General features: G+C 41.1%; 2 protein-coding genes across 8 annotated transcripts in view; both read left to right on the top strand.

The window, feature by feature from the left end:
* SLC24A2 (solute carrier family 24 member 2) overlaps positions 1-21530 on the top strand; it is a 108397-nt gene that overhangs the window by 25257 nt on the left and 61610 nt on the right. The gene's annotated exons all lie outside the window — the stretch shown is intronic.
* On the top strand, positions 13033-17315 carry LOC140263754 (uncharacterized). The gene is made up of 2 exons (XM_072358903.1): positions 13033-16309; positions 16696-17315. Exons 1-2 carry the CDS (start codon positions 13520-13522, stop codon positions 16714-16716), a joined length of 2811 nt encoding a protein of 936 aa, XP_072215004.1. The 5' UTR covers positions 13033-13519; the 3' UTR covers positions 16717-17315.

Below are 21530 nucleotides of genomic sequence, written 5' to 3'. Positions count from 1 at the left end.
ATCCCCTTGTGATGTTGCTCTCTGTGGGACCACTGTGCACCCAGTGGACTCAGTGAGCTGCCATTCAGTGCAGAGTGTGCTGTTGGCAGCTCTCCTGATGCACTGATTTGCTTTTCCTTGTTTCTGCCAACAAGCTGAAATAAATTCTGAAGATCCACATGAAAGGATCTGTTCACTTTCTGCTCACATTATATGTCTTTTTAGCACTCAGGCATTCATAGTGTGGATTATTTGAAGCTTTACAGGAAAATTCTGATGCCATAGAGGAGGAAATGATTTTCCATATGATTAAGCCAAATCTGTGCAGGTAGCTCTTCAAAATGATCATATTTTAACTCAGTTCATGCTTCCTACATTCAGATTCATCAATATGCAAGAGATTTCATTAGTGCGTGTTACATCCCTTTTGTGAAGTAACACTAATGAACAATTTGTTCCAGTGAGGAAACGTTCTTGTGGTTTCTGCAGAAAAACCGTATTAGGAGGCTGTTACAGATGGGATTGAGTCAGCAGAATGGCTCTTTGCCTGGTCCCATGGCAGGTCCATGGAAAGCAGCAGGGCAAACATGATCAGAAAGCTGCAACTGTACAATATCAGAATGTAGTTGTATCTAAACTCAATAAATATGAAATCAGGATTTCAAGGCAGAGGCAGTGTAAAAAGGAAATTCACTATGCTTCTTTCCCAAGACTGCAAATTTTGAGAAATTTAGCTCCTATTCTTGCTTAGAGTAATTTTCAGACAATGAATAAGAAGGAATTAATAATACATTGGAATAACTTAATTGGGATGTGATAAACAAATGAGCAGATTCCAGCACTGCAAAAAGCTATTTCACTAGCAAGTAGCCTCCTTCATTTGAAAAACAGCCACAAAAACTGGAAGAAAATAGGCAGACAGTACTACAGAGTGGAGCCTTGCATCACATAATCTCTGAGCTGCAAGGGCTGAACTCATCCTCCCTTCTGAAAGGGAGAGAGGATGGAGAGAAAAAAGAAAGGAAAAAGAAAAAAAAAAAAAAAAAGTTTTAGTCTTAAAGGTTTTCCTGATAAAAGCTCACCCCTAATTTTTTTCTTTGAGAGATGAGACCTAAGAGTCTTCTGCAAAAGAGGACCGGGGAAAACAGTAGAAAAGAAGATCTGGCCAATGATGAAGAGAATATTCTCTTCAGCGACTAAATATTATATAAAGCATCTGCTTTAACTTTTAAAGGTTTAAACTTTTCCCTTATCAGAGGCTTCAGTGGAAACTGAATAAATCAGGGGGGATGTAGCAGGGTTTCTGAATCATTTTCCTGGCCTGTCTAGGCCTCAGGACGTGCCCTCTGGGATTAAACTATTTAAGTGGCTGTGGAGGAGTTTAACATGTCTACAGCCCATAGCAAAATGCCATAGTACAGTGGACCTCTAAGCCACCTCCTAGAGGAACCCAAATTCTGTTTTACAGAGCTTGATGCTGGCCAGGCTCCTGTGTGAGGATGCACTCAGAGTGGTGCATTCAGTGCTTGCTTTGAAAAAGGAAATCCAGATGGGAAGGTTTGCTTGTTTTAATAAAGGCAGTATCAAAGAAATTTTTCAGACTCGTTGGAAGATCTTACATACTTCAATATTAGTGCTTTTGAATAAAAACTGAGAGAACATACTCATCTGGACTTTTTTTTTTTTTTTCTATTTTTTTCTTCTTATTGTCTTATTTCAACATGACGGACAGCTGTGTGAGCACGTTTGGACATGGTGTTTGCATTCATGTGCATGTACAAGTTAGTCTGTGGGAGAGGAGTGGGACAGGAGTGCTACATCCAGCTCTAGGAACTATTACAAAAATATCCTCATACAAGTGCATATTCAAGGCAGCGTCCTCCCTCTCCTATTATTTTAATCAAGTGTTTTAGTTTTGATTTGCATTTGAAGCTATAACTCCATAGCTATAACTATTTTGCATCCAGTTCAGTATTACACAAAGTAAATTCTGTTATAAAATTCAAATTGAATAACTTGGCATTAAATACATGCATTAGAGTAACATTTGTTCTTATTTCCTGTTATGTAACTTTTAGTTCTGCCACATCAGCTTGTTCTGTGAAGAGTATGGAATAAGTTTACTATATGAGTACGATAATTAAGTACTATGTTGTCAAATTATCATTTTAAAGTAAAGCAGATTTCTCCTTTAATTCTTCATGGAACTCTTCAAGATTTTATTAATATGGCTAAATACTCTAATGATTATAGTTTCTGATACATTAGATATAGTATTACATTTACATCCTGGATTTAATTGGCCACATTATTTCCAAGGGAATTAATGCTTTTGTATCTAGGAACATAGATATTGTCCTCAATTTGAAGTGCAGGCGTAGCACAATAAAGATGGCCTTTCACAATTGCCAGAATGGGAAAGTTTCAAAGGCAATGATTTAAAAATAGTTCCCCAATGAGTCCTACAAAGTAGCTGTTGTCATCAGTGGTTTATGGATAAAATATCTCATCTAGGAACTAGAAGGATGAGCAAGATTTTCGTATAGTGATGAAATAGGTTGTAACTTGAATTCTCTGTGATTGTCACTCCATGTGCTATTCTAGTTCACTTGTAATAGCTCCGTGGTCAAAGCCTGCATCAGGCAGAAGTGCTTGTTTTGAAATTTGCACTTAGTGTGCAGAGAGAACAAAACAGTATGAATCTGCTTGATATTAGATTTCACACAGTGACACACATATATACTTTTTGTAATTCAGCATTACGCTTGTAGATGAGTACAAAAAACTTCAGAGCATCCTTTCGGCTCAGAGTTTCTTCTGAGGGAACCCTTCAGCCCAGATATTTAATTTTCTCTGTCATAAATACACTCCCGCATTCTAAGGGGGGAACAGAGCTGATGAGAACTTGTCCTGCCATGACTCCATAGAAGTCTATCAGCAACTGCTGAAGTGATGAATCACCAGTGAATTACGCTGACTGGCAGCCAAGTCAGGAAAAGTAAAAAAAAAAAAGAAAGAAAGAAAAAAAAAAAAGGTATATTCTACTTATTAAAATAGGATGACTAAGTAAATAGAAACAAATTATCCTTCATAATGAAGTGTTTTCATGAGAGTGTTCTGAACTTTCCATTTTATAATAAAGGAAAATTTGGTTCCTTTTATGTAGTCTCTGAATGGATGAATCTCTTCTAAGAATCCCACAAAAATTAGAATCTTATTTTGGATTTTCAAGTGGGTATGCTGCAAATTCTCAGAGCAAAATATGACAACACTACACTGGCTGGGCTATTGCGTCTTGTCTTTAATCGGAAATAAGGACACTGTGTCATCTTTCACACACACTTTTCCAGTTCCAGGAAAAAGGCAGACTGAAGTGATCGGTGCTCAAAATTCCAGCATTTCCACATATGGAAACCATTACCATTTCTAGTCTAGTCATTTATGAGGACAGATTATATCACCTTTGTGTTCCTTCTCTTGCTGTTTCTTTTCCATATAGAATCATAGAATGGCTTAGGTTGGAAGACACCTTAAATGCCACCCAGTCCCATCCCCATCAGCACACTCTGAGTAAAGAATTTCCACCTAACCTCTACTCTAAATTTTCTCTCTTTTAGTTTTAAACTATTCTCTCTTGTAATTAATAATGTTAGACCATGTAAAAAGTCAGTTCCCTTCCTGTTTATCAGTTCTTTTCAAGTATCAGAAGGCCACAATGAGGTCTCTCCAGACATTTCTCTTGTCCAGGCTGGACAAGCCCACTCCCCCCAGCCTTTCTTCGTAAGAGTGGTGCTCCAGCCCTTTGATCACCTTCATGGCCCTTCTCTGGACCCAATCCATCAGCTCCACATCTTTCTTGTGCTGAGTGCCCCAGGCCTGGTCACAGTACTCCAGGTGGGGCCTGCTGTACAGCCTTTTTTTGATGCAACCCAAAATACTGTTGGCCTTCTGGGCTGGAAGCACTCACATACAGAGGAATCAGGCTCTACAGTCTCCTCTCGTCTCCTCTTCATCTGTTTGTCCTTCCCTGCAGTGTGATAGTCAGAATCCATATTTCCTTCTGGCATATGACTAGAGCTGTTCATCTTGCAGGTGAGCTTTCTTCAAATAGGTGCCAATCTCTAGTGGAAATATCCTAGCATTTAGCTTTTCCATAATGAAAACATGTAGGTGACTCATCCTCCTCCCTTGACAGAATACGACATTTCTCCTTTTCCAGAATTTCTTACTGACAAGCTCTTTGCTGATAGAAGAAACTGTGGAAAACTGCTGCTTACTGAAAAGTGATTCTCTAGGTTTTGTCGAATTCTAATGTTATGGAGGCAATAGAATGTCTTTATAAAATGCCCTCCTGTATGCAGACATAGTTGCCATAGATAATAATTCAAAATACATGTGCTACAGTATATATAGAACAATGTAGTTTTGGTGATATTCACTGTTACTGTACGCAAGGCAGCCTCTGCGGATTGATGGATGTCTGTGTTTTAAGAATAAGCTGGTAAAAGCAAGGAAGTTCATCCACTGACCATCAGCTCACTAGAAATCATGATAAAGAATTCTTCTGTCTTCTTAAACTTGAATGATGTTTTAGCAAAACAATACTGAGATCACACATTTGAACAGCCATCATGTTTGACTTGATCAGTACTGAAGGGAAGGAAGTAAAAATGCTAAGGAGTGAGAAAGGGACAATATGCTCTGATTTACAGATTTCTGTCCCAGTAGGTGAATAAAGGCAGATGACATGCACAGAATGGCACTTTTTTTCCATCGTTTTCTGCTGTTGGTAATGTATATCTCTTTTATATTTATTCACAGGCAGTTCATGTGAGGCTGTAAATTAGATTCTGTGAAATACTTCAGAAGCTTTAAAAATGAGTAGGTAAAAAACAAACAAACCCTGAATTAATGATTCATTTCCTTTTTCTTTACGTCACAAAATAATTAAAGTAAAAAATACAAATACTTGAGTATGCCTTTTCTAAGTTGAAGTTTTTTCTTTGACCTTTTCATGTCCAACAGGGAACATCTGCACTGTTTTCATCAAACAAGAACAGCCTGCAGTCATTGTTGTCAGGCTGGCTGCCTTATCTGCACAGTAAGAGCCATGCTATGACACATGCAGAGAAGGACATGGGCTGATTTCCAGTGCCTCATTTGTACAAAGAACCCCTCAGTTAAATGACTGCTATTGCTAACCGCAGTATTTAAGCCTCAGTATTCTTCATTACATTCAGCAAATCACCACATGATAGGAGACAGGTGAAAATGCTGGAAATTACCCTGCCTAATACTATTTGAGGAGAAAGCATAAAGTATATACAGAAACAAAACAATTAAAAAAAAAAAAACAAAAACAAAAAAAAAAACAACCCCTAATTCCCCATTATTTCTCATTTAAATATGAAAACCATTGCATCAATTAAAATTCCACCAAGTGGGACTGAAAACAAAGAGAAAAAATGGTGGGTAGCCTACATAAATAGGACAAGAAAATGCCTTGTTTGAAGAAATACTTCCCTGATGATTTGATAGGAATAAGAAAATTAGAGGAGGGCCTACACTGTGGTTTCATTTCCTTCTGGCACTGTATTTTTGAGCCTCCTTGGATGAAATAAATAAACCTAAGCATCACAATTAGAAGATGCACTATATATACATTTGTCAGTATACCCATTTTTTGCAGAGCAAAAAGTATCTGTGGCAATGCACATGCATTTTAAATGTTTAATAATATACATTAAAATAACTGAGGAATGTCAGATCTAGGAGAAATATTTAACTAAAGGAATAGCAGGGCTGATCTTTGACTGAAATCAATAGAACTTGCTCTTTTAGTTGTTGGCCCATAAATTTACAGCCATGAGAATTTATGCCATCCGTGCCAAGGTCAATGCAGCATTCATATTCCTGCTGCATATCTCATCCTCTGAAAGAAGATGGGTCCATACAACTGCTTTTGAGTTGATTATGCAGTGGCTCGAGGTACCTTAAAAAAGGTCATTTTTGAAATCAGAGGATGCCATGTATTTTCAGTGATCGTGGTAGCCGATCTAAGTTGGCATGTTTACGCTGTTGTAATTTAACTGGTAATTATTAATAGCATAAGCAACTAAGACCAAGAATTTTAAAAGAATTGATGTGAGACTTGTGCTAAATCTGAGATATGCAAACTTAAAAAATGCTAATCAGTCCTACTAAGCTGTTAAAGTTCAGAACTCATTGTTATGCTTTATGGGTAAGATTTAATTTGGAATTTGTTTTTGTTTCATTACAAGATTTCTGAGACAGCACTAGTATGTGCACAGCTGAAGGACAGGCTTGTGCTTTTTCACAGGACTCTCAAAAGGTTACAGAGCAATATCAAACCTAGGTGTGGGCTCCTGCTGCAATTGGAAGATAGATAAATGTTTGTTCCAGGGAAAACAAGTTCGCATTTTCATTTTGACATGAAGGGGGCTTTTTTGTTTCTTTATGGAACAGGTATTCATTAAGGACTTGCTTCACAAAGTCTATCAGACCTAGCAGTAGAACCCTGGAGAATATGAAAGGAGAGCTTTACTCATTTATTTCCCTACTCTGGTAATGATTGTGGTTGCACCAATTACATCCTGCAGATAATGGCTTAACTTGTTGGTACATGCTTATTGGTAGGTACTTTCAGTACTGTAATGTTTTGTTTTTATAAATTTCATCAAATCAAATACAGATGTTTCTATTATGTAGGACTTAGGATCAGACTAAGACGTATTTTGAATCCTGCGTTTGAATTCATACATGCATTTCTACAATAAAAGGCATTCTGAGCACCTGCTAGGAAGAGTAGCTCTTCAAGTGTTGTTGTTTTTTTCATTGCTGGCCAAAAATATTGCCCAAGATGCATGTGATTTAACTAGAAACAGATGGAAATAGAAATATCAGTTGACCAGAGAATACTGAAGGTGCTGCATGATTGAACCAAATATTTAGTTCATTCTGTCAAAGCTCTTTACAGAAAGTCTGCATCATTATCTTACTTTTGCAGATGGGGAAATGAACAGAGACACAGTACATCAAAGAGGGAACCAGGAGTATATCTTAATTTGTGTATAGGGACTGCTGAATCACAGCCCAAACTATTAACCACTTGAAGCAAGCAGTAAGTCAGCCCTGAGAGCACAGGTGAAGGCAATTCTCCTGTACTACCGGAAGGGGTGAAGCCTCTCCTAGACCCTACTTAAGAGCTGACTACCACTGGGGGAAGGTTCTCTTTTAGATGTCTCTCCTCATGGAGACTTTTAGTGAGTGTAGGATAAGGGTAAGCTCCATCCATTCTTCTCTAACATAACAAATTGTTTAGCCTAACTCTTTTGTATACTTCCCAATTATAACATCTGTTTATTTGCTGATTACACAATCTCAAAAGTCAAAACTTTCTGGTTTGAGGAAATAGTGCTTATTTGTAGAATTTTAAAACTGCGGCTTGTTGCAAATGTACAGCAACAGTGCAGCCCTCTCTTGGAGGGGAGATGATCATAGAAAATGTAAATTTAAGTCTTGGCATGTTACTTTTACTCTTTCTTATTTTGTGTGGCTAATCAAAATGCAGAGGACTCACTAAGGACCTTCTTTATGAAGATTCTTAAGCACACGCATTTTAGTAGGCTGAAAGATACAAATCAGGTTTTCAGTTTCAGAATAGACCCTGCAGTTTTCAGCATCTAGAATAAAGCAAACACAGGCAGAAATGAAAAAGCAGAACCTGCAGAAAGTGAATTGGTTCTTAGCTTTAAGTCACATTAGCAGTATTTCCTTAACCTTAATATTTTATTGGCTTTTGCTAGATATTTCATAAGTGCTTGCAAGCACCTGTACTTTTTTCCTCCTCAATCTCTGCTGGGACTGCCAAGGTCATCCAAGACTTATCTGTCTTGATAAATAATAAAGATCTCAATAAAGACAAAATTCTGCTACTTTATGTCACTGTTTTTAACCTCCCTTACTGGAAGATAGCGAAGGGTTTGGATCAGCTTTTTCTGATTAATTCTTTATATAGAAATGTAAGCATTAGTGTGCATAGTAATGTCATTGTATCTTTAAGGTTATTTTTTTAAGAATTAAATTAATTTGTCTGCAAGTTTCACATTGTCTGCTCATCTAGTTCCAAATCTAAAGACAGGAGATTTCAGTAGCTTGCAAGACCATTTCCTATCCGCAACCTTATAAAAGAAATTTCTGACAACCTCTTTCTTGATCAAAGTCAAGAGGTGAAGTGCAGTATATACTGATGTTTAAATCAAAAATTCAACATTATTATAAAGCATATAGTTCCATTTTATATCAGAAAAAAGGAAAACCAGACTTAATTTAACTCAGGAATTTATCTTTTTTCTTTGGTCTTGTGTTAGCTCATCACTCAGATCACCTAATGACTGAAAGAAAGCAGACACTATGAATGTCAAAGATTACATTTTGTCCTGTAAGTAATTTGTATGAGCACCAGTAGGAACTGCTACTTGCTGTACACCTTGCAGCCCCCTAGGACTTTGCTTTGACAACCCTACACTGGGGAGAAGCAATCCCAAGCACCAGCAGATGTTGGAGGCCACTCAGCTGCAAAGCAGCCTTGCGGAAAAGCACCTAGGAGTTCTGGTGGATTCTGTGTAGGCCATAAATCAACAGTGTGCCCTTGCTGCCTAAGAAGGCTAACGAGTATTCTTGGCTGTATTAATACGGCCAAGTACGAGCAGAAGGTTAAGAGAGGTTATCCCTACCTTCTACTCAGCACTGGTTTGTATACACCTGGAGTGCTGTGTCCAGTTTTGGGCCTCACATTACAAGAGTCCTGGATGTTCTGGAAAGGGGACAGTGAAAGGCTGGCATTGTGATCAAGGGACTGGAGCACCTCTCTTCTGAGGTGAGTCTTAAAGAGCTGGGGCTGCTCAGCCTGGGGTAGTCTCAAGAGAGATCTCATCAGTATGTGTAAATACCTGAAGGGAGGGTGCAAAGAGAAAGGAGACATGCTATTTCCAGTAGTGTGTAGTGACCAAACGTGGGAGGTTCTGCCTGAGCACCAAGAACCACTTCTGCGCTGTGCAGGTGATGGAATATTGGCACAGGCTGCCCAGTAAGGCTATGGAGTCTCCTCCTTGGAGATCTCCAAAAGCTGCTTGGGCCTGGGCAGCCTGCTTGTGTGTCCTGCTTGAGCAACAGGATTGGATTAGATGGAGCCAGAGATTCCTTTCTACGTCAACTGTTCTGTGACTCTGTGATCCATTAACTTCTTTGCTCACATTTCGTTGCAGTCATTTCCAGATTTTTTTAGATCTCAAACTTGACTGTTACTATCAGAGCAGCAGATTCCAACTAAAAGTGATAAAACTGAAAAAGAAACAAGTTCTTGTGGACAACACCTACCCAATAGTAACTGTTATCCAATAAAAACAAATAGCAAATGAATCTGTAATGACCTTGTGAGTAATGTGACAACCTAAGAAATAAGTCCTGCCCTGGCAGATTTTGCAGCACGTATGGCTTTGCAAATAAGTAAAAATATACATAGGCTGGAGGAACCTCTGTACTGTGTAATTTGTCTTAAGGAATGAGAAATCATTTCAATAGAGAAGATGATGAAGACTTTTAAGATACTGAAAGCACAGCACTGATAAAAGATCTCCTAAAAGTGGAAGAAGTTCAAGGGATTTATATCCTTTCAGAATCCCAACAGAAACTGAAATATAGAAAATTGCCTCATGGAGAATGATTTCTTCTTCCTTCTTTGTATCACTGAGAAAGCTGTGTGCTGAGCATTTAGATTGGAGACAGATCAAAATGCAGATGCTTTATTTGGTTACCTTAATAGCTTAATAAGCTTTAAGGATTAATAGTTTCACAAGCCTTTTTGAGCTTACAAAATCCTAATGTATTTGCTTTTAGAAATTATGAGCTCAGTCCCAAAAACTCTTACTTCCACGAGACCCTCAATGAATTGCCTGATTTAATGCCACTGAACATTAAGGGTCTGCATGATCACCATCTTCGACTTGGAAAAAAAGCCTCCAGAGAGCTGGAAATTGCAAGAAATTCCCACGGGAGCCAAATAGTCTACAAAACTATCTTGTTCCACTCCACTCAGTCTTTTCCCAAGGATATTTGTCCTACCTGCATTCATGCTGTAGCTAATCAAAATGCAGATGGATTGTCTGTGCTAGATGTTAATCAAATCTCTATATTTAAAATCCTTCATTATGGATGGTACTGAAGATAAAAAGTAGTCCTTGTACCTAGAGCAGGTACAGCTCCGGAGTTAGCTCTCAGGTGTTGGGCTCTGAGGTCTGTTCAGATAAATCGGAAATGATAAAAACAGTCCCTCAAGAGTAGACATGAATTCATGACCAGAAAACCACTTCCTAGTTTGCTATGGCTTTCCCAGGGATCAAACTGGACTACCTCTCTCATCTAAATTGCTGGATGAAGGTGCCTTTGGGTAACACAAAGTCTCCTAGCCTACCTTTGTGTTTTGTCCCTTTGTGATGACCTTTGCCAGATAGAATAAGACTCCTTGACCTGAGGAGCTGAGCTCTTTGAGCTGATCATTATGTGTCTTTACACTTCCTCATCCATTGTCGAAAATTAATGCTGATGGGAGATTTACCTTTTAACTTCATTTCTGTCTGGAACTACTATAGCTGTTGCCCTGAAACCATCTGTGGAGTTATTTGAAAAGATGTAATGAAGCATTAATTATGAAAACAATACACAACTTGATGATGCTTTAGGGTCTAGAACTCTCCAGTTGAAAAGCTTTGTTATGTTTTTTGTTTGCTTATTTATTTTAACACTGAGAAATAGCTGTTATTTGGATATGTCCACAGACTTTTCCTCCTGATGTTTCTTGCCTTCAGCAGTGTAGTCTGGTGAATGGAATATTACTGAATATTGCTGCAGACTTTTCTGGCTTGAGTAGAATAAGTGTGAGTAGAATAAGAGTGAACAGACCAGAATCATAATTTCATCTCTCCATGGCATTTAATCAAAAATGAATCTGTTTAATCTGCAGCAAATGAATTAATTACTATCAGGGATAGTTTGGTTTTTGTTGTTGTTGTTTTTTAATACTTTAGTCAATCTCTCTGAATATGTGAAATTTGCATTACATTTTCCATTTAATATTAAAAGTTCTGTTGGGTGTTTCTCACCACTGCAAAGTTCATATGTTCTGAAGTCCATTTCAATCCTTACAGTCCTTATAGGCAGTTCTGAGGAAAAAGTCAAGACAAAAAGTGAACATGCTAGTAGACATTATCAAAAGAAAGCAAACGACACCAAACCTAAACAGAATTCTAATTCAGAAAATATTGAGAAAAGAAAAAAAAAAAAAAAAGAGAAAGAAAGAAAGAAAGAAAGAAAGAAAGAAAGAAAGAAAGAAAGAAAGAAAGAAAGAAAGAAAGAAAGAAAGAAAGAAAGAAAGAAAGAAAGAAAGAAAGAAAGAAAGAAAGAAAGAAAGAAAGAAAGAAAGAAAGAAAGAAAGAAAGAAAGAAAGAAAGAAAGAAAGAAAGAAAGAAAGAAAGGAAGGAAGGAAGGAAGGAAGGAAGGAAGGAAGGAAGGAAGGAAGGAAGGAAGGAAGGAAGGAAGGAAGGAAGGAAGGAAGGAAGGAAGGAAGGAAGGAAGGAAGGAAGGAAGGAAGGAAGGAAGGAAGGAAGGAAGGAAGGAAGGAAGGAAGGAAGGAAGGAAGGAAGGAAGGAAGGAAGGAAGGAAGGAAGGAAGGAAGGAAGGAAGGAAGGAAGGAAGGAAGGAAGGAAGGAAGGAAGGAAGGAAGGAAGGAAGGAAGGAAGGAAGGAGAGAAGATCAAACTGTCCTTTTTTTTGAGAATGTTGATCTTAAAACAAGGCTGAAAGCAGGCTGCATCAAACCTTTTCTGCAGAAGACTGTGAAACCTCAATCATTAAATAGGTGAAGTAGGATCATTTCTGCTTAAGGTCCTGAAACTGTGATTGGCTAGAAAAGATTTTTAAAAGACATAGGAAAATTTATCTGTTGTTGTTCAGAATTTCTCACAAAAGTGAGTCACCTACTTCTTAAAGCTTTCACTGAGAAGAATATAAGAAGCAGCAGCTATAAAGGATCTGGTACGCACTTTTGTTGTTTGTTTGTTGTTGTTTTTTTTGAGACACACTTAATCCTGAAAATTACTGCTGATATCAGACAAATTATTAGGAGAGAATTTTCTTCCAAGAGACAATATAAAACATATGAGACATGATGTATAAGAATATGCTGTATAATGATATTGTGAAGCACTGGAACAGCTTGCCTAGGAATGTGTTTGATGCTCCATCCCTGCAGACATTCAAGCTGAGGCTGGATCGGGCCCTGGGCAACCTGATGTAGCTATGGTGTCCCTGTTCTTTGGAGGAGAGTTGGACTAGATGAGCTTTAAAGGTCCATTCCAACTCTAGGGATTCTATGATTGATTCTATGGTCATGTATAAGAAGATAGCATATGACTTAAGAAAAAGTAGATATATTTTTCTATAGAAGGTGGGCACACGCATATCACTATGAACTCTAAGTTTCTAGATGGCAGATAATATAGCAGAGACAATGTTAATTCCTCCTTTCTGTTTGGACTTTAACACTGCGAGAGATAAAATGCCTGAAATAATTAAACAAAGCTGTACAGCAATTTGCAGTAGGATGAATTAAATGAAAATTGATAGTAAAAAGATGTTGCAAAGGCTTTAACATACTCTATTTCAATTCAATAGCAAGCAGTGAATTATCACAGGAAAATCATAGGATTGTGTAGATAGTAGAGAAATATTTCTGTCTAAACAAATTTTATGTAAGTGGGATTTGAATAGCCAGAGCAGAATCTTTCACAGCTGTGTAAGTAACCCAGCTTCTTTTGACAGAGTGGCAGGTTTCCTCTTGCAGTGTGAGTGGGCATTTTTTGTTTGGTATGGATTTATTGTGCTGTCTTTAGATACAGAGGGTGAAGTGTCTTTCTGTTTATTAGCTTTTTCACAGCACTTTCTTAACAGAGGGCTATGAAGGTCCATTTCTGTTGTATTAGGCGAAATACGGGGATTTCGGGCTGTCACGCGACAGGCCCTCCCTAATTTCTGGAAGGATCGATGACGCGTACAAGAGAGGCGTACACGAAGGGCGTAGGTTATATAAGTGTGTGTTTGCTTTAAGAAATCGCCATTTTACCGCTCACCCTCTTGGTGTTATTTCGGTAATTGGCCCAGCTGCGGACTTCTAGGGTCTTAAAGTCTACAAATGGTGACCCCGACGTGATAAGCTGCGATTTATAACAGTGTAGACTGATAAGGAAACTTAGAAGACCTAGAAGAGACGGGGGCAGCTGTTAGCATAACGGCAAGGATCCTACCACGGGCGGCGGTTCATTTCCCTTTGCCGCGGGTGGTAGAAGCCCGGGACGGAGAGATCGTGGCCAAGATTCTTCGTCGGGGGAGAGACAGAGAGCGCTCAGAATCCCCAGGATCTGTCTGGGAAGCGCCCGGGGGCGGCCGGAGACGTGGGCCGGGGCGACATGGAAGCCGTTATTAAGGTAATTCTTCATGCTTGTAAACTTCACTGTGGAAAACAGACTCCTTCTAAGAAGGAGGTTACAGCAGTCCTCTTGCTGCTGGAGAAAGAAGGACTATTAGTATCCCCCTCTGATTTATATAACCCTGACAACTGGGATAGAATTACGACCGCGTTATCTCAGCGAACGCTAGCCATCCGTAGGGTGTCGGAATTCAAGGTCTGGGGATTTATCTTAGAGGCGTTGAAAGCGGCGCGGGAGGAGAAACTCGCAATCCAGCGTGCTAGGGAGCTATTGGGGTTGGAGGCGGGGGGGAATCTTGTCTCTTCTGCAGGTTCGGAAGGGGCCAAGATGGCGCCGACCTCCTCGTCTCCACCCAATGCTTCACCTTCGAGAACAACCCAGAAGGAAGTTGCACAAGACCGCTCTGACCAGGACGACACCCAGCCCCCACCTCCTTATCCTGCTCGGAACCTATATCCTTCCTTGAAACCTTTTAGGGACGAAGGGGGAGGGCGGCCCCCTGAGGAATGTGGTGATGTCAGTAATGGAGCTGATAACAGCGGGCAGCGGGTGGGCGGTACCTCCCCACCGTTAGGTTCTGCCTGCCAAAGTGTTCCCTCCCAAAAGGGGGTGGATCACTCCACCCCACAAGATAGTGAGCATGGCTGTGGGTGTGGTGATCTGAAGCGGGCAGCCCAAGAGCCCGCCCAGGGGGGATGTGGCCCCACAGCACCCCCCCTCGTGAGCCCGCCCACACTCACTGATTGGGCTCGGGCGACAGAAGATCTCCAGGCAGCTGACCCGGCAACAACAACGTTTGCCCTTCCGATAGTTGTAAAGCAGGAGGGTTCAGCGTGGACCCCTCTGGATACCAAGGCGATTACTCGCCTTGCTGAATTAGTTAAGAACAAGGGTCTGCGTTCTCCGGTGACTATGTCGGCTGCTGAGGCTCTTATGGCCTCAAGTCTTTTACCGTATGATGTGACCAACCTGATGCGGGTCATTCTTGAACCCGTGCAGTATACTCTGTGGTATGATGAATGGAATAGATTGCTTCAGGTTGTGGTGGCAGAGGCGAATCGCAATGCTGACCACCCAGCCAATGAACGTGAAGGTGAGGGCCGAGGGGCTAGAGTCACCCGGACCACTCTCCCTCGCCTTCTGGGTTTAGCAGATGGTATGGTGGGATCTCCTGATGGCCAGGCAAGGACGCTTAGAGCAGGGGAGCTGGCTGCGCTTACAACTGCAGCCCTCACAGCCCTGCGGACAGTGGCTAAGGTCGCAGAGCCTGTGCTCCCATGGACTGACATCAAACAGGAGCCCTCTGAGTCATTCTCTGATTTTGCAAATCGTTTGCTTCGTGCTGTTGAGGGGTCTGACCTGCCCGAGGACGTTCAGTCCTTGGTCGTGATAGATTGCCTCAAGCAGAGATCGCTTCCGGAGATTCAACAGATAATTAGAGCGGCGCCTGGGACTTTGACCACCCCAGGGCAAATTATTAAGTATGTGTTAGACCATCAGAAAAGCACCCCACTGACTAGTGAGAGTTTTGCGACCGCATCCCCTCTCGACCCCTCTCCTTTGTCATTGGGGGGCGGGGAGTGCGGGCGCGCGGTTAATTCAAGTGGTTGGAGAAGTAGGCGTGTTCCAGACCCGGGGGGAGCGCAAACGTGGTGCTATCCCGGGGGGGGGAGTAGCCAGGTCCAAAGGGGACCGACAGGGCCCGCAGCTGCAAGTTGTTCGCTCGCTGTGACTCCTGCTGCCTGCCTGTCATGCAGGGGACCGGGGCTCGATTCGCCGGCGCGGAGCCGCTCCGCCTTCCGGCATCGGGCTGCTGGCTGCTGCCGAGAGTTTCGTTTGCCTCTAGCTTTAAACACAGCGGAAACTTTGACAGCGCATGGCCCTGTGCTCTCTCATGACACTGAAAGCCTCGCATGCGTGATTCTCAAGTGGGTGCAATACACACTCTGGAAAGAAGGGTGGATGACAGAGCTTGGGAGAGTGTTGGCAGCTGAGCAGGATGATTCCTTTCACCCTGTGCATGGTATAGTCATGCAGGGGAGGATTAGAGCAGAGTGCTTGGGATATAAGTTTAGTCCTGAGATAATGCAGCTGGTGGGTCTTGATATTCAACCACATGTAAAGACACTATGGGATGTGCAGAATATGGTAGGAACCCTCCAGTGGGTTCGGAGTGCTTTGGGAATGCCTTCAGGATTGAGGAAACCCTTGTATGGTCAGCTAAAGGGATCCGATGCAGAAGAACTCAAAAATCGGTCTAACGAAAGGCCTGCAGTTTGGCAAAAGGTCGTACAGAGCTGCATGGAAGGATCGCTTGTGCAGCATGAGACTCTTAGTCTCAGGGCGATGGTTTGGCAGGATTCCAACAGTAGTTGGCAGGCTGCTGTCTTCACAAACAGAAAGGTCAGCGTGCAGATGCTTGAGGTGATGGCTGTAACCGCTGCAGTGCACCTCTGGCAAATGATACCCTCTAACATTGTTGCAGATTCCATCTTTGCAGTCAAGCAGTTGGCCCGGATGGGCCAGGAAGGTCTCTCAAGTACAGAGGCTGCTGGAACTCTGGGAGAGGCCTTGGTCTTCCGCACAGCTCCTGTTGCACCCTTACGTGTGTGTGATCACTCTGGGGTGCCAAGCCTTTTTGCCACAGGTAATGCAACAGCAGATAAAGTTACCAGCACACCTGTCATTGGCCTGGGATTGCTGCAGATCTGGCAAATGGATGTCACCTGGGAGCCTTGCTTGTCTCCCTGCCAATGGTGGGTTATTGCTGTGAGTACCTCCTCTACTGTCATTATGGCCACTCAGCATGTCAGGTCTGGCTCGACCGCAGTCCGATACCATTGGACAATCGCTGTTGCTGTGGTTGGTTTGCCCAGTTACGTTAGGACTCACAATGGGTCCTGCTTCATTTCTCGCTTTACTGACTATGGGAAGTGGGATAAGAGTTCTTTCTTTACAGGAGCAGTCAATGGGGAATCTGGTACCTGAGGTTGTTCTGCTCCTGTTGGTCTCAGTGATAAGTATCGCTCGAACAACAAGTGCAGGGACCTTTGGGATTCAGTCTGGAATTGTTGGGTCTCAGCCAACAGTAGATTCACATAATCTGTGGTTGCAACTTCACTTATCTCTTAAGGTGTGATCTTCTTATCCTATAGGTTGAGATTCTAGTTACCTAGTCACTACATATCGAGTACGCATTAATGCAATGATGGTGCATGCTGCTGTGTGCTGATGAGCTGATGGACGCTATCGAGGATATGGACAGAAAGACTTTGACGGATGTTCACCATACAGAGAAGATACATCAGGCGTAAGAAGAATGAAGAGGGATGGAAAACATCGCGGACGAGAATTGCTTCTCGAAAGGTTCCTGACAAGAAGAGGACTATTCAGTCACTTGCTCCACACAGTTGTGGTGGTGTTTTCATAACATGGTTGTGCCTTATGCTACTAATTATATTATAGAGAGTTTGTTAAGGTTTAGTTAAGGGTTTGTTAGGAATCTGTAGTGTTGCGTATTGTAACGGGTTAAGTTCTCTTAGCATGGGGAGGGGGAGATGTTGTATTAGGCGAAATACGGGGATTTCGGGCTGTCACGCGACAGGCCCTCCCTAATTTCTGGAAGGATCGATGACGCGTACAAGAGAGGCGTACACGAAGGGCGTAGGTTATATAAGTGTGTGTTTGCTTTAAGAAATCGCCATTTTACCGCTCACCCTCTTGGTGTTATTTCGGTAATTGGCCCAGCTGCGGACTTCTAGGGTCTTAAAGTCTACAATTTCTTGGTTATTTTTTCATGGTTGAGGAAGGCAAAGTTAGCTTGCTCCACGAATACTTCATCATCACTATCATTTTCAGACAAAAATATGTAGTTGTAAATACCAGGATTAATCCTCCCTGCTCAGTCATGGTTGGAAAGATGTAGCCAACATGTCAACGTTTTTCTGGAAGATTTCCATCCTGTGTTTCGAGGACCTATAAAGTAAAAGTTCGTTGAGTTCCCCCCAGAAAATAATGTTTAGAATTCAGTGTACAGACGTGTCCACAGTTTATTCTTGACCAGAAAGTAAAAACTTCTTAAGATAGAATTTTCTGGCTGTCGGCAGAGCATGTCCTTATTTAATAGCAGGATATATAAAAAACGCACCTCTGCCTCTGTGGGTAGAACACTTGTTTTCCCCATGCTTGCAGAAATGTGTACATTCTGTGTTTCCTGTGGAGCTTTATTTATTTATTTATTTATTTAGGGTTTTTGTTGTTGGTTTTGTTTTGTTTTTAATTAACTCTTGGCTTCTTTTCATCCAGCATCTGGGGTCATTCTCAGTCGTCTAAACCAGAGAATGTATTTTACATAGGATGAGTCTTTTACATATTAACATACTTGTAAGGAAGACAGTCATGTTATCTAGCCTTCTTCCTTTTGATAACTGCATACATGGGACTCTTCTACAGTGCAGGTAGTTTGGGGAGCATTATTTTCCAAAGGCTGTGCAATACTTCTGACACTAACTCTACACAAATCTGTATGTTTCTTTTCTGTGGCTGTGCCCAGGAGGTTGATTGGCATTGAAGATGTTGCAGCAAAGTTTGTTAATGCACTGAAATCTGCTGACACCCAGATCAATTCTACAGTCCTTGCTTGACAGATGGCACTAAGAATCCAGCAGGCTGGAGCAGCTCATGTTTATCACAAACCTGAACAAGCTTTCAGCCAGAAGTGAGACAAGAAGGGTTTTCATCCTGTTACAGTTCCTGCTTTGCCATCCATTGATGACCTCAGACATTGGCTTATAACATTGTCCCTACTTGCCTGTGATAGCAGAGGCCAGGAACGCAGAGGGTGGCTGGGACCCTGTATGCCTGCCTAGCGTTGTGTGTGGTCATTCTGGGTGTGCTGATGGAATGTCCGGGCATCACTTTGCTGGGAGAATCAGAGACACAGCTCACCATAGACCGTCATACCATCAAGAAAGCCATTTTAACTGTGGTGGTTTTTTTTTGTTTGTTTTTTGTTTTTGTTTTTGTTTTATTTTTGTTTTGTGTGTGTGTTATTGCTCTTAAGAGTTGCTAAATGCCAACTCTAGAAGTTAGTTTTTCAAAAAATATTCTAGCAGTTGAACTTGCTAATGCAGTTGACTTCTGACCCACAACTCAGTCTGATCTGGCTCATCAGAGAAGGCAGCTAGATCTTGAGCCTTCAGTTTTCTCAGCTCTGGTTGTTGCAGTACTGCACAGATGGGATATGTGACTTTAAATTATGTCAAGGTCTCAAAGTTCTTCCATCTGTTACTTGCTGGGTCAGGCTCTGGGATGAGCCAGCAAAGTCCTGACAGCCAGCAGGGTGGAGAGAGCCTGCCCGTATGACTGACAAAGCCCTTGCAAAGGTCTGGGAGAAGATGTGAAATAGGAGCACCTTGTAAAGATGAATGTAAATAAAACCACAGATTTATCAGCAGTCAGCAACATCCAGAGACTTTTTTATTTAGCTGCATACAATAGCTAGTGCTTTAGTAGTTCTTCCAGATGCAAACGCAGTATGATCTGTTGGTAGACCCCTGAGGGTAGAAAACATTCATCTTGCAAAGCACATTTCTCAATATATTTTGCTTTATATGTAACTAGTTCTGACTGACACCTTGCTTAAAAGTGCTATGAAATAAATATCACCTCTTCTCCTGCAGTCTCAACTGGATCTTACTCCTATTTCATTTATTTTAATACTAATTACATGGAATTAATTCCATGGTGTGTAAAATCAGACTTGGAGCCAGATTTGTTGGATGTTTTTCACATCAGTGTCCCCCGTGTTTGTTATGTCTTCATTTCTCTTAAGATCCTGATATATTGAAAAATGAGAATGGTTCAGGAGGAGATTTCTACGATTGATTATGGGAGATCAGTTTTGAAATGGGACAAAATTTACAGGAATTTCTCAATAACAGTCCTAATGATTCTTTCTCATTCAGTAAGCACAGATTTGGATTAAAGGAATAATTGGTATAAATAGCACCCTTCAGATATTGCCATAGACATTCACAGCAGGATTGCAAGAATTCTGTGTGAAGCATTTTAAAACCATACATGCACAGATATATCTCCAGAAAAACTGATGATAAAGCAAAAATGACACAAACTAAAAGAGGTTGAATCTGCTTTTCTTCTCATTCTGGCCATGTGCTATGTTACAGTGGATAGATAGTATTATTCATCAGTTTGTTCACTCAGTTTGTTCTCTCTCTGACTCTTTTGATCAGTGTTGTAAAAACAGAAGTCAGTTAGCATAAAACATCATGTACAGAAACACCATATTATAAAAAAAAAAAAAGTGATCGAATTTAATGAAATCTTGATTGGTACCTCATAGCCTCCAACATGAGGGAGCCATATTCCTGGCAGTTCAGCTTGACACAAACTGTCGTTTCCCAAAGTTCAAGTGAATGCATTCTCTTGGCCATGGACTGGTTGTTTATGAAGTTTTTACATGCTGGCAGAATGAGTGCAGTCATAGAAAGAGAAATGTGTAAATCCATGGCTATGGGAATTTCCTTTAAAATCAAAAATCATTTTAGGGATTTCTTCCAAACTGATTACAGCTATGTCGAATATAATGTTTTCTTACTACTTATCTTGCAGTTTCCTTTATGTGGTTAATTTGCATGTATTAGAGATGTATCCTTTCATCTTGGAACAAACAAGATTATTGTATATTGGGACAGCATTACTTGGAAACAGAGATTTACATTGGGATGTCATTAAGGCCAAAGACATGCCAACCTGGAACCTAGTCACAGGATCTGGAACTGGGTATTAAAAATATTGGCAAATAGTTTGCGTACTTATAAGGAGGATCTAAAAGCTTTCATTTTTATTTTAATGCATTTCAGTCCCAGAAAATTTCAGAAGTTCAATTCTCGTTCACTGTGGTGATTACACTTAATGCAAGGGCTTTTTTTTTTGTGTTAAAGGATTCCACTGATCCTTCCATTTCTTACACTGAAAACCGCCTATGCAGAACAGGACAGGATGGAAATTGGTGGTGTGTAAAAACCTTCTCATTGGTAAATTCAGATAAGCGTGGTTGTTGTTATTCTGGAGGCAGATAGCTGAAACTATAGGAATGTCCATCTGTCACGGTTTAACCTAAAATCTACCTGCACCCATGACAAAATTGCAAAACCATGACACCATCTCAGATAAAAAGGGTTTTCAAGCCCCAGGAAGAAGGGTGTGTATAGTGTGCCAGGTTTTGATGGGTGTTGAGCATTGCACTTCCTGAAGAGATAGGAGGACAACAAGCAGCAAAAAATCCAGGAGATGACAAAGGACAGGTTCTGGAAGGTAAAAAAAAAAATAAAAATTGGAGACTGAGTGTTTGTAGAGCAACTGCTGACTAAAAGGAGGGTTACATCTGGGAGAAAGCACACTGTCTCTTGCTTATGATTCCTGCAGTGCATAGAGAAAACAGATTCTATGATTGTGTGTGATAGGATGGGATTATATAAGAGATGGATAGGGTTGCCTGGAGTTTCTCTAATTGAAAGACCTTGTAGACTGTAAGTTTGGCTAGTGTCCAAAACAACATTGCTCAGCAAAAGTCTCTGAGAAACTGCATAATTTGCAATGAAGCTCACCTTGCAGCTTGGAGGTAAGGAAATGCTTTTGCTTTGAATCTGAAAGTGGGAAATAAGGGTGGAAGATACTCCTCAGCCTGAGCTAGGCCTGCTACCTGCCTTGGGTACCACCCTCACTACTTGACTGCAAACCTCCTCATACCATCTAATACCTGTGCTCTCCTGCTCTTCCCTGCCATGACTCAGTCTTCCCTAATTCCTCTAGTGACATATGGTATTTCTGTATTCATAACAGGAGTAGTGCTTGGAGGGCTACCTTAAATTTTAGAAAGTTGGCTTGGAAGAACCAAAAGTTTTAGTTAATGGAGGAGACCAGCAAAGCCTCTGCTCCTTGGCTTTGTGTCAGTGAGTTGTCTGTG

Source organism: Excalfactoria chinensis, chromosome Z (genome assembly GCF_039878825.1).
Source record: "Excalfactoria chinensis isolate bCotChi1 chromosome Z, bCotChi1.hap2, whole genome shotgun sequence".
Lineage (NCBI taxonomy): Eukaryota > Metazoa > Chordata > Aves > Galliformes > Phasianidae > Excalfactoria > Excalfactoria chinensis.
The sequence above is the reverse complement of the archived record's forward strand: the minus strand, read 5'-3'. Positions and strand labels throughout refer to the sequence as shown.

Excerpts from the sequence above, each read along its gene's own strand:
- LOC140263754 (XM_072358903.1), top strand. The coding sequence starts at position 13,520 with ATGGAAGCCGTTATTAAGGTAATTCTTCATGCTTGTAAACTTCACTGT. Across the intron at positions 16,310-16,695 it reads GCCAATGGTGGGTTATTGCT|GTTGAGATTCTAGTTACCTA; the intron begins GTGAGTACCTCC and ends CTTATCCTATAG.